This window comes from Rhea americana, unplaced genomic scaffold (genome assembly GCF_003343005.1).
Source record: "Rhea americana isolate MKP2758 unplaced genomic scaffold, rheAme1 scaffold_68, whole genome shotgun sequence".
In the NCBI taxonomy this organism is placed as follows: Eukaryota; Metazoa; Chordata; class Aves; order Rheiformes; family Rheidae; genus Rhea; species Rhea americana.
In genome coordinates this window covers 4,045,364-4,059,960 of record NW_028186845.1, presented here as the reverse complement: position 1 = coordinate 4,059,960, position 14,597 = coordinate 4,045,364, and the positions used below count along the sequence as shown (strand labels likewise).

The window sequence follows — 14,597 nt, the reverse complement described above, 5'->3', positions numbered from 1 at the left end:
TTTTTGCATCTAGAGCTCAAATAAAAGCTGTGAAGTAGCTGTAACTACTGTAGTACTGTTGTTTTGTCAAAATTTGTGACATGAAGATAAAACATTAACAAAGAATATATTTTATTTCATATTTCAGGACAAGGATATACTTGAAGCAACTGATCACATTACTGAATTTACATCTAAATTCAAACAGTTAGAGAGTGCATTGCGTGCAGCTAAGTCAGAGGAATTTAGTATTAACAAAGAAAAACAAGACTTCAAACTGAGACTGAAAGAACTAATGCTTGAAACAAATAAGCTGAAAGGTAAATGTTTATATCAGGCACAAATTGAGGATAAATGAGTGTGATTCCTTTTCATTCTGGAAGAATTATGTTTTGTTTTAAAGATGACCTCTGTGAAAAGATGAAAGAAAATAATGAGCAGCGGGAAGAAATCATGCACCTCAAACAAGAAAATGGGTACTTGAAGAATGAGCTTGCACTTAGTGGTAAGTGTGAGCAGTTGGCTTTCGTGCCTTAACTTTCAACAAATCAGAGACTTTTAGATAACAGTCCACTAACATCTAGGAAGGAGGCAGCTTCTTATCTACCTTTATTGCAGTTTAATAAAGGTATACCTTTATGGGTCATTCTTTGAAAGCAATATCTTAGGGCTGCTGCAGGAGCAGTTTATAAAACCCTATTAGTCAATTTTGTGTTTTTGTGTGATAATATGTGGAAGAGTAAATGGCTTGGAGAATTCTCTTGAAAATTTTGTGGACTCTCTTGTCCCCTATGATAAAATAAATAGGGGTGACCTTCCTCCTCCTGATAAAAGTTGCATAGAAAATAGATGCTGAGAAGAAACCACACACAAAACAGCTTAGGCTCTGTAAAATTACTACCTCATTCACTCCCTCCTGTGGCCAGCAAGGAGGCATTTCCATGGAAGAAGTATGTTTACAAGTTCACTTTGTTGCTCTTCCCTAACTGATATTTTTGGTTTAGACTGTTTTAATAGGCAAGGCTTGATAAACTGTAACTTGCTATGTATTGATATCTGCATTTTGGTTTTGAGTAGAGAGAGCACTGTTCACTATACTTCAGTGGGTAAGAAAGGCCAATTGTTGGTTCAGTATTCGCACAGACAAGTGATATGCCTTGAAAAATTAGATGACCAAAGATGTCCCATACTGTGTGGCAGTTTACTTTCCTTTCTCTTTTTTCCTCCCATTATCTTTGCCAAATATTGATCCCATGAATAAGCTCGTTAATAATAACGGGAAGTATTTCCTAGTCCTTCCTGGTACAGACAAGAAATAGAACTAATTACTGCCATTTCCGTTCCATGAAAGAATATCAAAAACATGAATCAGTCAATGAGATAAAATATTGCCACTACTAACATCCTAGGTCCTAGGAAAATATTTGGTCTGTTTAGCTGTCTCATAATTTTAGTGATTTTTTTTTTTTTTGGAGGGCAAAAAGATCTCATTGATCTTAAGAAAATGCTTTTGTTTTGTTTATGTATTTGCTTCTGCTACTACTGACAAATGTATGTACAAATGTAGTTGGTATATATCTATTCAATTAAAGTAAGTAATCTGAAAACTATGTGTATTTTGAAACAGTTGAGAAAGCAAATAGAAAAGATCAACTTCTTCAGTTTGCCAAATCTAAACAAGTACGGACTGACACAGAACTATCAAGTTTGCGGCAGGTACAATCCTAATTACGAGATTACGAAGGAATTTTGCAGTAGCATTAGATCTATATAGAACAGTATAATAAGTTAGAAGTAGCTGTTCTTACATAAGAAAAAAAATCAGATTTCATCTTGCTGCCTTTCTGGGATCACGATAGAATGCTGCTTTTTTTTGTTGTTAAAATAAAAACCCCATGATATAAATCCTTTTATTTACATATGCTTTTAGTCTTTAAAGTTATAAGTGTATTTACTCGATACTGCAATGAGTAACTATCACCCTCATAGCAGTAAGTGGGGCAACCCTATCAAGATAAACAGTTCATTGGGGCATGTTTATAACCAGAAGGTGCCAGGCTCCAAAAAGTCATGTGAAAGGCAGTGGGAGATGTGAGTGTACTGCCTCACACACATGCCCAAGGTGAACTCTTGCAGCCTGAAGAGGTATAGTGTACTACAAAAACTGCTTCAAAAGAGACTTAAAACCAGTGCTTTTGCCTGCAGTCATTTGAGATTCCCAAGGCATGTTCAATTTTTTTACTGCTTATAGCTGATCAGCGTTAACTTCTGCATTACCTTTACAAAAAACTCTCTGCAGTGCAAGTTAAACACTATGATTCTTGTGCTATAATCTGCAGAACATTGAACAGCACAATAACAAGATATGTTAAGTATCAAATAACAATATTATTATTGTATTTATTGTATTAGTCCCATTTTAGAAGACCACAGCAGTCTTCTAATAGAAATAATTTGTATTATCCACATAACATGGCAAATCATACTGTGTTTTGCTAAATACATGCTGAGATGACCCTTTAGATTTGGCTGAAGTTTGACTACAGATATTGGCCTAAAAAGTATTTTGAGGATATTTTTGCATAAAAAACAGTGTGTTGTTTACCTATTTCTTGTACTTTAGACTTTCACTAATGTGCATCTCTATTTTTAAGCAGATCTATGTAAAACAGCAACGTGATTTGCAATTTCTTCATATCAATTTGGAGAGTTCACAGGAATTAAGGCAAAAGCAGGAAAAAAAGACAAATGACATGAGGTAAAGTAACCTATTTTCTGCACTAGTTTACTTTCTGAGGACTGACTTTTTACTACTCAGCTAGAGTTAGCATTCTGAAACAGACGTGTGCTGTGTCCAGACTTTGCTGGGCTCAACCGCAAATGTCCAATGCAATTGTCAGATACCTGTTTTATGTGTTCAGAAGATACCATGAGTATCAGTCATAGAATAAAGTATTGTATGCTAGTTAGACAGTCATGTTGTTTTAAAAAATGGACTAGTCTGGTGATAACGGCATTAGTCTGGCCTGCTGCTTCTTTTATTTAAAAATCAAAGTTTATTTTGCTTTCAAATTAGGAAATCAGTGCACACCCTAGAGGTTCGGACAGAATTACCACACTATATAAAATATGAAAGAACTCTTAGAGTGATTCTGCAAAGTAACTTACAGTCAAATCTGGGCAGACTTCTCTAGGGTTCTGGCAGGATACAGCTGTCTGCTAGTATGTAAACTACTGCTGAACTGTGGCTGCAGCCTGTGGTTAATGTATGGCTTATCCGGAGTACAGTTATGTATGTTCTTTAAATGCAGTATTTATGACAGTTCTTTTTCATGCAATTGTAGCATAGGTATGGCATTCCCTGCCCCTGAGACTAACAATGAAACAGGCATGGTTAGGAGTGAGGGCACCATATGCGAGGAAGATGAAACTGCGCAAGTTCAGAAGTGTAGGCTAAAAACCATCTCTGAGGTGTGTGAAGTAGAGAACAGACTGTTACTGAATGCATCAGACTTGGAGAAAACTGCCTCAGCACACTTAAATCGGTGTCAAAAAGTTGTGAAAGGCTTGGCTGTCTTTACAGAAGAAGAGGAAAAGCAGGATATTGCATCAAGCTCCAGTGAGCCAGCCAGCAAAGTATTTTGTGATACAAACAACACAAGGCCTTTGAGAAATGGGGAAATTTCCGAGAATGGATTGGAAAATAGAGACCATCAAACCTTTGAGTCATCTTTACCTGTATGTGAGCATTGGCCCAGCTTCGATTCTTGTGTAGATTCACAAAGTACTTTGATCCAGGACACTGTCATACCTGACAAAACTGATAATGAAGATAAAATCTGGGAAGAGAGAAATGGAATTTTATGCAGCCGAAAAAGCAGAGAGGCTCTTAGTACAATTCACAAGCCTGAATCTGATTCCTGTAGTAATAACTTTATCATAAAAAAAGCTACATGGTGGAAGCCCATATCAGATTTGGAATGGATGAAGATTTTCAAACCGATAAAAGGAAGTGGAAATATATGGCACAGAAAAACTTGCAGCTGTCTCAAGACTGCACAAGAGAGAAAATGTGCCAGCCCCCAAAGGTTATGTAATCATTACATTTAAGAAATAGATTGGTACAAGCTATAATTATATAGAAACTTAGTGGACAAGCTATCAATAATTTGCATTATCTTGAGTGATGATGGAAGTAATTTTGATTTTAAAAATCAAACTACTGACTAGTAAATTTAAAATAAGTTAAAATAGCTCTAAAGTATCATTATTTTAATGCATTTATTTTTTCACATCTCTTACCCACAAGAGCTGTCTGGGTAAGAAAAGCTGCAATACTGCATAACTTGCCAAATAAACTCATTAAGAAGGAAAAGTATAGATTTTAAAATCCTCTGATTTTTTGGAGATCCTAGATGTTGCTTTTAACTCTGGGTAAAATACATTCAATCTGGAATTGGGCTTCTAAAGTGACGTTTCTGTAAGGCAAGAAACAAACCTGTATTTTGTGTGATGATTTAGTGACTATGTTATTTTATTGAGAAATCACACAGTGACTCGGTAGGTATGTAGGACAGGTCTCTTCCATACAGACTGCTTTCCTCACTCAGGGCAAGAAAATGAGATGACAAAGTTTAAAGCATAGCAATCTGTCAGCAGTCTGGTGTGTCTGGGGACAGTATCCCTGTGTTTATATTGGTGGGGAGAAAAGGGACGTCTAGTTGGAGATGAGCAGAATGAGTTTTCTAATACTGGGAAACGTCATAAAAATAACTCGCATGTCTTAGTGGTTTTCAAACATCTCCAGCGTATAAATGCTGCTTCACATTTATAGAAGTTGTTTTTATACCTGCACAAGCAAGGACATTCAAAGCTATGACTGTTTCTGTGGATTTATCATGCTGGCTAATTTCCTCTATTTCCTTTAAAAAACTGACTTACTGATCAATTACCAACTGTATTTTAGAAGGATTTCTGAAGTTCTACAGAGATTTCATAGCTGCCTTTTAGACAGGAGGAGGAGAAAGAGGAGTAATTCTTCAGCTGGTACAGTTTGAGTACAGTAAATGAACAGTTTAAACCTGCTAAGAATTCTACCAGTACGTCTGGCCCAGCATCCAAACAGATTAATATTATGGAAGAGAAATATCTGATGTACTGACAATTTTGTTCTGTATTGTTTTTAAAACAAACAAACAAAAAATTACAGGAATTGTTACTGCAGAGAGACAGATGTATCCAGACACAAGGTGAATGGGCAGCCAGTGAAAAGAGTGCTGTTGTGGCACATATCCATGCAACTTAGCTGAGCTTCCCGCTGTATGTGCACTGTCTAGTTTCCGTTCTTAAATCATAATAAAGGCTCTATCCATTCCTCTTAAGTCTATCTTGATCTTTTCTTATCTATTCACCCCAGCAGCATAAACGACACACCTCCCATGCCTCCAGATCTCTTTTGAGATAAAAACTTAAAGTAGCTTTTATCTCACTCCTGAGGTGGTTTTAGAGGGTAAAGGATCAAATTCAACATAGACAACATAAATAGAGTAGACTTGCTTCATCAAGGGGGAGTTGCTTTACTCATTTGAGATTTGCTACTGCTGAGCAATCAAGTTTTCTTGATAATCACACTTGTTCCTAGGAGCTCTACTACTTGGAGAAAACCCCCAAACTATCTGCCGTCCAACCACTGCTGACTGTCTTATCTACCACTGAATACATTCTCTCCCCGTAAACGGGATGAAAACTTAGTATTGCAGTCATCAGTGTGGACTTATTATTCAGGCATTAAGGGCAACATGACATTCCTTCTAGGACTTGAATGTGGATCCTCCAGTTTTCCATTGCTGGCTTTCTAGTGCTGCTGATGTATTTCATGTGCAGGGGAGGGTGCTGGCACCTCCCTGTCAAACCAGCAAATATTTTTGACATGAGTTCTTGAATTCTGGAACAGCTAACAAGAAGGCTCTTAACTTAGTGAAATGCCTTAACTATCTGCAAGAGTGATTGTGAAATACTGTAATGCAAGCATCATTTCTTTGTGCTCTGACTTAGTGTGACCTCATTTCTGTTGGAGAAATATTGCTGGCTTTGGATTTAATACAGATTCTGTTTTAAAATCTGGAGCCTCAGCAGAGTTATTTGTTCTGCATGCTCCTGCTGCCCTACTCCACTTGTTCCTTAAAACAGCTCACTGCCTCAAAATCAAAACCTGTTTCTTTCCCCCCACCGCCCGTGTATTCTTCAAAACTGGCTGTGTTCATCGAATAACCTCTGTCTCCTGCTTTGAGGTTGCTACATCTTAGTCAGATCTCTCCTAAAGGGCCTTTTCTTCTCAGAAGCTTGCAGACATGAACTCCTCTCTCTTAAAAGTTTATTGTATCCTCCTGTTTTGCTAGAGGAGAAGTAAAACGAGGCAGAGTATACGGTTCTAAGCTGGTATCTTTCAGGTGGGCTTTTTCTTAGACTGAATATCATTTAAAAAGAAACCTTGCTGTAACAGTTTTGCCAGGTATGGAATGTGTTGTTTCACCAAAATAAATGTCATAAATATCTGAAGAATATTTAATGAAATGTTAGGAATTTGAAATGAGTATTTTCTTAAAATTTTGGGGGGTTATTTACTTGATCAGGTAGGGCTAGTAAATCTTGCCGTCTTCAGAACAGTAATGAATACAGAAATGTTTTATTTTGGGAGATAGCCACTATTTTATTCACTCTTCAAATAAGAATAATGTATGTTTTAAAACTGTATGATGCAGAAATTATGAAACAATGAAACTGATGTAATGAAGCTGTTAAATGTGGGAGCAACTCTAAGGATCAGAGTAATCTCACGTGCTTGACTTTTGCCTTGAATCAGGGCCCATGAGTACATTATCCCCTTTTTTTTTTTTTTTAAGTTTAGAAAGAATGATGATACTGTTTACTGTTTCTGGCAATGTTTTAATTCTGTTAACAGTGAAGAATGTGCAGATCTGAATTCTTTTCACTTGGATTCTCCATGTTTGACATCCACCCAAAAAGGAGACAGGCCTCAGAGATACGAAAAATTCTCTGATGCAGACTTCCCTCTGGGGATCAGTAACCTTTCAGTGACTCAGCCCAGCAATAGATGCTGCAATCCTACCATTGACCAAGTTAGTATGTTATTAAAGAATGTTTTACATTAATTTTAGGGGGAATCGCAATTAGCGAGAGGAAAGCAAATGTCTGTCATCTTGCAAGAAGTAGGGACTCAACTTGCAGATTGGCTGACTGTGTAACTGTGCGTGTTCTGTTTTGCCCCATACGGACATGGGGCTGCAGTTTGATCAGAAGTGCAGTCCAGCACCTACTTGCTGAGGCTGGGAATTTTGAAATTAGTAAATGCAAGTAGAAACAGAGAGAGAGTTCTTTCTCAATGACATCCTGCTTGAATGAGTGTCTGGGAATATCCTTTTATTTGTTTGGTTTTCTTTTCTGTGTTGTTGTTTTGGCAGGGTAGGGGTTCTTTGTTTATTTTCTGAGATTAGCATCAGCTTCCAACTCTGTGTGGTTTGACATGGTTTTAGAGGAGCCTCAGCAGCTACCCGCAAATCTGCATGGTCCTCTTCTATAACACACTTCAGGCCAATTCTGAAAACTGAAGTGCTGAGGATTAGGGGTGTCTGCCCAGGCTTGCAGCTATGCTGATTACTTATGTGAGCATGGACTTAGAGGAGGCTAGTGTGACATTTGGAGCTGTCACCAGCTCTTTCCTGTTAGCTGCCAAGATAAATTCTCTCGTTCGTACTGTTAATAAACTTCCTGCTTTTTTCAGCCATTTGAAACGCTAGCTTTGACTCCTCAGTGGCATGTGCTTTCAGCTGTGATGCTATGCACACATGCGTAAGAGTATCTATTAGAAAACTGGTACTAGGAAAGTCCTACCTGTTTAGCAGAAGTCACAGCATTTGCACTGATAATGTCATATTCTGCAACAGTGTTACATAGTAGTATTTTGAACTGAGACATTTCAGAATGAAAGTGGTGATTCTTATTATATTATAACCTTTTGATTTTCTTTCCAAAAAGCTCATTTCATAATGTTGGCTTACTTTCTGTCTTGTCCAGGAAACCTGTTCCCACACAAGTAAGCTGCAGCATTTGCTGGCTGAGTCTCGACAGATGGTTGCTGATCTGGAGCTTAGCACTCTCCTCCACACAAGCCCTTGCTGCAGTCCAAACAGCAGCAGTGTTAATACGGTATTTATTACTCTCCTGTGACTAGATATAGGTAGCTAGGAAGAGTCATTGTGAACATCCTTTCCCTTCTGCTTGACCTGTGTTATGACATTATAAACATTATCCTCCTTGCACTTTGCTGAAGAGAAAATATTCCTGCGTGCCTTAGCATGAAATACTTGAGATGTTTTTTACTGGATTCTTTTTGGCCCCTCAAGGTCATGACCGGATTTGACTTTTGCGTGTGTCTAAACAGATGGAAGGAAGAAGTCATTTTGGAGCAAGCTGTAGGAGTTCTAGAAAAAAATGAATACAAGTATGACTTGCATTCAGAACTAGTTTATCATGCTAGGTGCCTTTCTGGAAAGGAAGGCACTATAGGAGATGAAGGAGTGATACATATAATAGTTTTATGTTTGAGTATAGATCAGACTCTCAGCATAAATAACTCAGGTTTTTGTAACTTGATAGTTTCAGTTCTTTCATTGCAGGGCCAGAGAACGTACTGAATGGGCCAAACAAATAACCTGCACATAGCTGTCATGGCAGTATATTTTATAAGCCTGAATGCTGTCAGAGAGGTTCTTGTCCTCAGAATATTGGCACCAAAAATAATTGGAGTGGGGCATTTGTTTGTTCTCATGAACATCCTTAAGAATTTCTACTGTGTTTGACAAGATTTATGGCAAAGGAATTACACCAGTTTTCACTAGAAATGAGTGTATGTGCACTGATGTATATCACTAAATAAGAATGTGGGCTTTTGGTTTTAAGGCAGACTCTTAATGGAAAGTGTATGTGCTGAAACCTCAGCTGTGCTTTCCAGTGAAACATATTACCTATACCTACAAAAGCTGCATCTCTTATATCCTTAGATGAACTTGGCCAGAACAATATTACTATAAATAACAGACAAAAATAATTTTGATAGTGTTCAGAACCAGAAAATCTTAATTGTTGAGACAGACTGAAAGAGTATAAAGGTTGTGTGCCAGTGTTTGCACAAACTGAAACTATATTTTGTTCAGGAGTTCATCTGCAGGATTTCATTCAGTGTAAAGGACAGCAGTAGCACAGTCTTCTGCGAAGATTGTCTTGTAGAGTAGATTCCTGAAAAACCTTCTGCAAAGCAGTGATTGCTTGTGGCTGTTGTGCAGCCCCATCAGATATCTGGCCCTTGCCTTCTGATTGGCATACTGCAGCCTGAATAAACCAGTTCTCCTTTAGTAGAGAGCATAACTGCTTTATAATCTGATACTACACTTCTGAGCTTGGAAGTTGGCTTCTCATTTAGAAAGGTTGCATCAGTGGATAGAAAATAAAGCAGGCTCATGTTTACTGGTCAGGGCAGCTTCTGAACCACATTTATAGGACTTTGATCTACTTTCAGAGCAGCTCTGGCTGCAAACTTGTCAAGCATGTTTTGTTTAATCTATGCAGGCCAACCAACTGCACTTAAAACCAGCTTTACCTGAGGGTATTTTAAACTGGGGCTTTAAAATACAGCATACCTGAACATACTAAGAGCATAACTCTTAGTATTTGATCAGTAAGAATTTGAACCTGGTGGATTCTATTCCTTGTTTTGGGGGAGGTAGGAGAAAAGAGGATTAAAAAGTGTATCTTTGTTCTTCACTAGTTTGTCTGGCAGCTTTCTATTATCTGTTTGAAGTTCTGTGATTTCCACATAGTGTTTTTGCATTACAATATAGACAACAGAACTTGCAGAGGCCCTTTACAGAACGCCATTACCAGCTGCAGAAGAAAGCGAGGCTAAGCTTCCATTTTTTTCTCTGTGATCTTGAGTGAGTATGAGATAATTTTTTCTCCCTTGATTTTTATTTTGTTTCCCTCTTTAGAAATCCGTCTGCAATATTAATACAAGCATATGCACTTACGAGAGGGGCCTGGCACAAGATTAAGTGCACTACATATGAGTGCATTTCCAATAAAACTCTTGAGATAACTGTAGCAGCAAACAGATATTGAAGCAACCAGTACTTCCTTTAGTCACATAATAATACTGTTCTCAAGCATATTCCTCATGCTTGCTGCCAGAAAAAGTGTGGCAGTTGTATTGTGCAGCTCTGTTCCTGATCTTACAGTCTTTCTTGTACCCGCACATAGTTCATTGTAGCTGGAGTCCTTCTGTGTATTACAGATAACAGGATCAAGGATATGAACATTGTTGAATAAGAGATGGGGAAGTGTTTTTCAATGCCATGGCTAATGGCTCTTTTAGCATATTGTTCCTGGGCTCTGATCTCCAAAAGTAGAAGGTATTGAATAGAACTGTTTCAGAATAGAAAGCTGCCTTGCCTATAGCAGATTTTTTTTTTTTAATCAGAGAATTTCTCACTGATTATTTGTTGTATTAATGTGAATTGCACATTCACATGACAATGTGGATGCTTGCAGTAGGCACCATGTTGTCTGGTTCTGAGGACAAAAGAGTAACCAGATATGGTTAAAATGCCAGAAACCACGTGGGACTTAATGAGAATTAGTAACAATGGAAGGAAAACGGACAAAAGAGAGATCTAGTGCTGACACAATCCAAGGGCTTTTCTGCATAGGGAAGTTAGAACATAGCAAGCTAGAGCGTGAAGCTGTGGGGCACTGGCTGTTCATAGTGATTTTTCATGGGAACAGCAGGGAATACTTTAAAATAAAATAGGTTGGGTCCAGCAGGGAACTTAGTTCTCCCTCTGTATATTCAAATTCTGCTGTCCTTCACTGTTTCTCTCCAGTAGAGTTAAACCCTTCGTGCCTCATGAGAAACAGCATGGATTTATAGTACTCTAATGTTCTGTAGTTTCTGCAGGTACTTTTTGCATTAAGTCTAGAGACACTCCTCCTTCAAAATGACTTTGGTTTGTTTACTGCACACTGATGGGATTCTCACACAAAGTTGAAGCAGAGTAGCCAGAATACCTTACCTTACATTGCTGTAATATTCCCAGGTAGGAATGCCCAATTTCTCTACAAAGATGAGCCTTAAACTTGGCAGAAGTTGGGAGATGTATTGATCAAAACTAGCTCTGTGACTTGCATCCTGAAACTACTGATGTTATAAATTTTCAGGAGCAAATCCCCAAAAGTGCTGAGCACCATGCTGATACAGCAAAGCAGTAAGCACATGCTTAGCCTACAGAAATAATCTCATTTACTTCAAGTGAGAAAGAACTGATGAAACAAATGTACCCACAATTTGCTGTGAATCCATAACAAGATGTAGTGCGTGCAAGTCACTGGCTGCTGCATAATTGCTATTTTCTTTCTTAGTTAGTTAAATAAAAAGCAGTTTTTGCAAAATTCATAGCAGGTCCAGAAATAACTACCATGTTTGTGCAATTTCTTATAGAGAAATGATTGAGTTGATTTTTCTTGATAGCTTTGAAATCATTTGATGGCAGGTGAACTAAGCATTAGGTTAATTTCCTAATTAGCTGACAGTGATTTGGCCATTTTCATCAGTCAATCATTTTTTTCTTTAGAAACACAGATTGGGTGGGGGTGGAGTTGAAAAGCCACACAAAGGAGAAAAGCAATGAGAAAAAGGGTATGTTCAGTTTTAGACAGTATAGCATGTGCTGCTGCTTGTAAATCCTGATTCAGTAGCTTTCAGCAAAAAGATCACTCCATTTGCAAAACAAACTGGGAAGATTTTATTTCACAACACTTGAGTGGTGTCCCTGAAACTCTTGTCCCTCTATGAAGTGGTCTGCTCACCTTTCTCCTCTTTGTTTCTTATGGCTATATATTTTTTCCTTCTGTCTGCAATATGAAAACCTGTACAGTAAAATGATATATATGTGATTGTATAATATATGTTAGAGGAACTTTTCCTGTCTTTTAATCCAAAACTTTATTTTCTACAGTGGATGAAGATGTTTTAATTATAGAATTAATTTTGATAACTGAAGATTATCAATCCATCAGCTACAATGGAAAGTAATCTAACTTTTTTTCCATAATTCTTCTATGAGTGTTTGAAAGATTCACGAGTATCAGAAAGATGCGACTATGCTGGAATGTATTACATCTTGAAATAAAACCTAGAATTATGCCAAGATAAACAAAGTTTTTTATAGCTGAGAACTTAGGTTAAATACCAGTTTGTTCTTTAAGAATCTAAAATGTGTAATTGTTATGACATAGGAGCTATTTTTCTTACCTTTTTTATGGTGGCTCAGAAATATTTATAGTGTATGACACAGCCAAGAGTTCCTTTTTTGTCAGTTTATTGTTTTTCTTCTGGAGTTCTTACTGTGTAAAGAGCACATGAATAATGTTTATAGGAAGTTCCCAATTAGTGTGGCAACCAGGAAATACCTCCTACATTGTTGAAATTGGAAAGTTGTCACCCACGGATTGGGTAAAATGGTTTTTTCCCAGTCATGAGCTGTTTCTTCTAACAAAAGCTTTTAATGAGATCAGGTGTTTGTATGGACTCATTTGGCACAGTATGGCAACAGACAGACATAATGTGACCAGCTGTTGAAGCATTTAAACTGTTTTTAGCATTGACGTATTGGGCAAGATGTTTTCCATCGTCACATTTTGAATGCCTTTTTTAAGCAATAGGTGAAATAGGCTAACAAAGGGGATGAGCGCTGTATCTTGTATATTTAACTCACTATGCAACAAATTTAGACAATTTATGTCAGTTCTGTGGTCCCTGTGACACCAGCTGCCAGGTATTCGAGCACAGGGCAGGGCTGGCCTTGGATGGCTGCTCTGCCACGTGTGATTTGTGAGCAGTTCGGTGGCACCTGTGCCATGTCCACATCACTGCGCCTAGTGCCAGCGCTTTGTCCGTGTGGGAGCTGCGAGGTGGTCAGCATCCCTAGCCACTCGAGGTGGGGTGGCAGGACACTCATGGTATTCTCACTCTCTGCTGCCTCTCCCATGTAGTTACTGGTGTCTCAAAGATTTGGCGAGTGGCTTGTTGCAGCAGGGCAGCGCGTCACCTCCGCCACCAGTGCACATGCGTTCTCAGAGCAGTTGGAGGATCCTCCCCATCCACTGCCATGAGTTTGTTGCAGTGAAATACAACACTTGCTCTTTGGTTTCCAGTCGGTAGCTCAGTGATACGATTCTCAGCTTTCTCTTTCGTTAGCTAAATGAGAGCCTGCTTTCTGTCGTGTACTAATGGTCCTTAAAATCAGTAGACCATCTCTGATCACAGCTTTGGGGCTGCAAGCTCTTCCCCTCTGCCTGCAATGCTTGTAGGTGGGGAGATCATCTCTGCTGCTCAGGTTTTTTTTTATAAGAGAAGGGCCAGTTTACACAAGTGTTCGAAGCACGTTTGATTCTTCTGCCTGCTAAGAAACTTTCCTGGTGCTGTGCTCGAAGTCCACTGCTCTGGGCATGGCAACACTTCCCCACAGAAACCCCCTGAGAGCGAGGCGGGGGTGCTCCGTCTGAAGCTGTCCAACAACCGGTGCTGCACTAGCTGAGCAACACCAGTATATCGAAGCCAGGAGAAATCCACACAACTTCCTAGCGTGGACTAGGAACTGCTTCCCAGTTTCAGTGTGCTTAGAACTACTGGATAAAGATGTCGAATTGTCCTTGTGAATTTAGAATGGTAATGCTGTACCCGTGAGATTAGCAGTTTCAAATGCTGGTTTTAAAGTGATGCAACAAGGATTGGAAGAGCCCTAGGATTTAGTTTTGGTGCTGTTCTGTATTTGTTTTGCTGCTGTATTTTTGCTTTGAATGCCTGCTTGGACAGTACTTTCCTCCCACGGCTCCCTCCTCCTCCAGTTCTCTGCTCTGCTAGTGAGCGGGGGGGATGCCCCGGTTGCCATTCAGAAATGGGAAACAGCAGAACGTGGGGTTAATTTATTCGGGCAGTAAGTGAATAATTACAAAACTGTATTATCTGCCATGCTTTGAGGCTTGTACTGAAGCTGAAACTGCATCTATTGCCTAAGAACGCTGCCTTATTTTTGGAAGCATTACACTGCAGGGAGTGCCCTTTCTATTGTATTCTGGGACTGAATTGTTATTAAATAAAACAAAGCATCTGCTCCAGCACAGCCCGCTTTCCACAGCCGTGGAGCTGCTCTCGTCTACTTGGCTTTTTAAAGGGAAGACTAAGAAAGTGGTGATGAAGTTCTGAGTCTCTTAAAAATGTTGTGCGTATAGCTGTAGGGTGTATTTGGAGAAAGGAAAAAGAAGTTAGGAGTAGTTAAGTCCGATAAGTCAGTGGTAGAGCTGGAGTACAGCTAAGTACGGAATAAAGCTGTCTCCCCTCTCCCCGAGCTGAGGGGTTGCAGCTTCGGGCAGCCACCAGGCAGGCCCCGGCGGGAGGCAGCCCGGCTCCCCGCGCCGGCGGCTGCGGCGCTCGGGGCTCCCGCGCGCGCGCTGCCCTCCGCGCCCGGCGGTGCGTTCAGCAAGCGTCG

The 14,597-nt window shown here is 39.2% G+C and overlaps 2 protein-coding genes across 4 annotated transcripts in view; both read left to right on the top strand.

Annotated features, from left to right (window-relative positions):
• Positions 1-14,231, top strand: part of CCDC62 (coiled-coil domain containing 62) — a 16,610-nt gene extending 2,379 nt beyond the window's left edge. Inside the window, exons 5-13 of one of the 3 annotated variants that reach the window (XM_085321157.1) lie at positions 128-299; positions 383-484; positions 1,607-1,695; positions 2,637-2,737; positions 3,324-4,067; positions 6,941-7,118; positions 8,074-8,205; positions 9,897-9,989; positions 12,066-14,231. In XM_085321157.1, coding sequence (XP_085177283.1) covers positions 128-299; positions 383-484; positions 1,607-1,695; positions 2,637-2,737; positions 3,324-4,067; positions 6,941-7,118; positions 8,074-8,205; positions 9,897-9,983 — 1,605 coding nt within the window. In that variant the 3' untranslated portion in view covers positions 9,984-9,989; positions 12,066-14,231. Of the gene's footprint in view, positions 1-127; positions 300-382; positions 485-1,606; positions 1,696-2,633; positions 2,738-3,323; positions 4,068-6,940; positions 7,119-8,073; positions 8,206-9,875; positions 9,990-12,065 lie in introns of those variants that run through there. The other 2 variants (XM_085321156.1, XM_085321158.1) reach the window with 2 other exon arrangements.
• HIP1R (huntingtin interacting protein 1 related) overlaps positions 12,967-14,597 on the top strand; it is a 14,280-nt gene continuing 12,649 nt past the window's right edge. The window contains exon 1 of the mRNA XM_085321065.1: positions 12,967-13,046. Within this exon, the coding sequence (XP_085177191.1) occupies positions 12,967-13,046 (80 nt within the window). The remainder of the gene's footprint in view (positions 13,047-14,597) is intronic.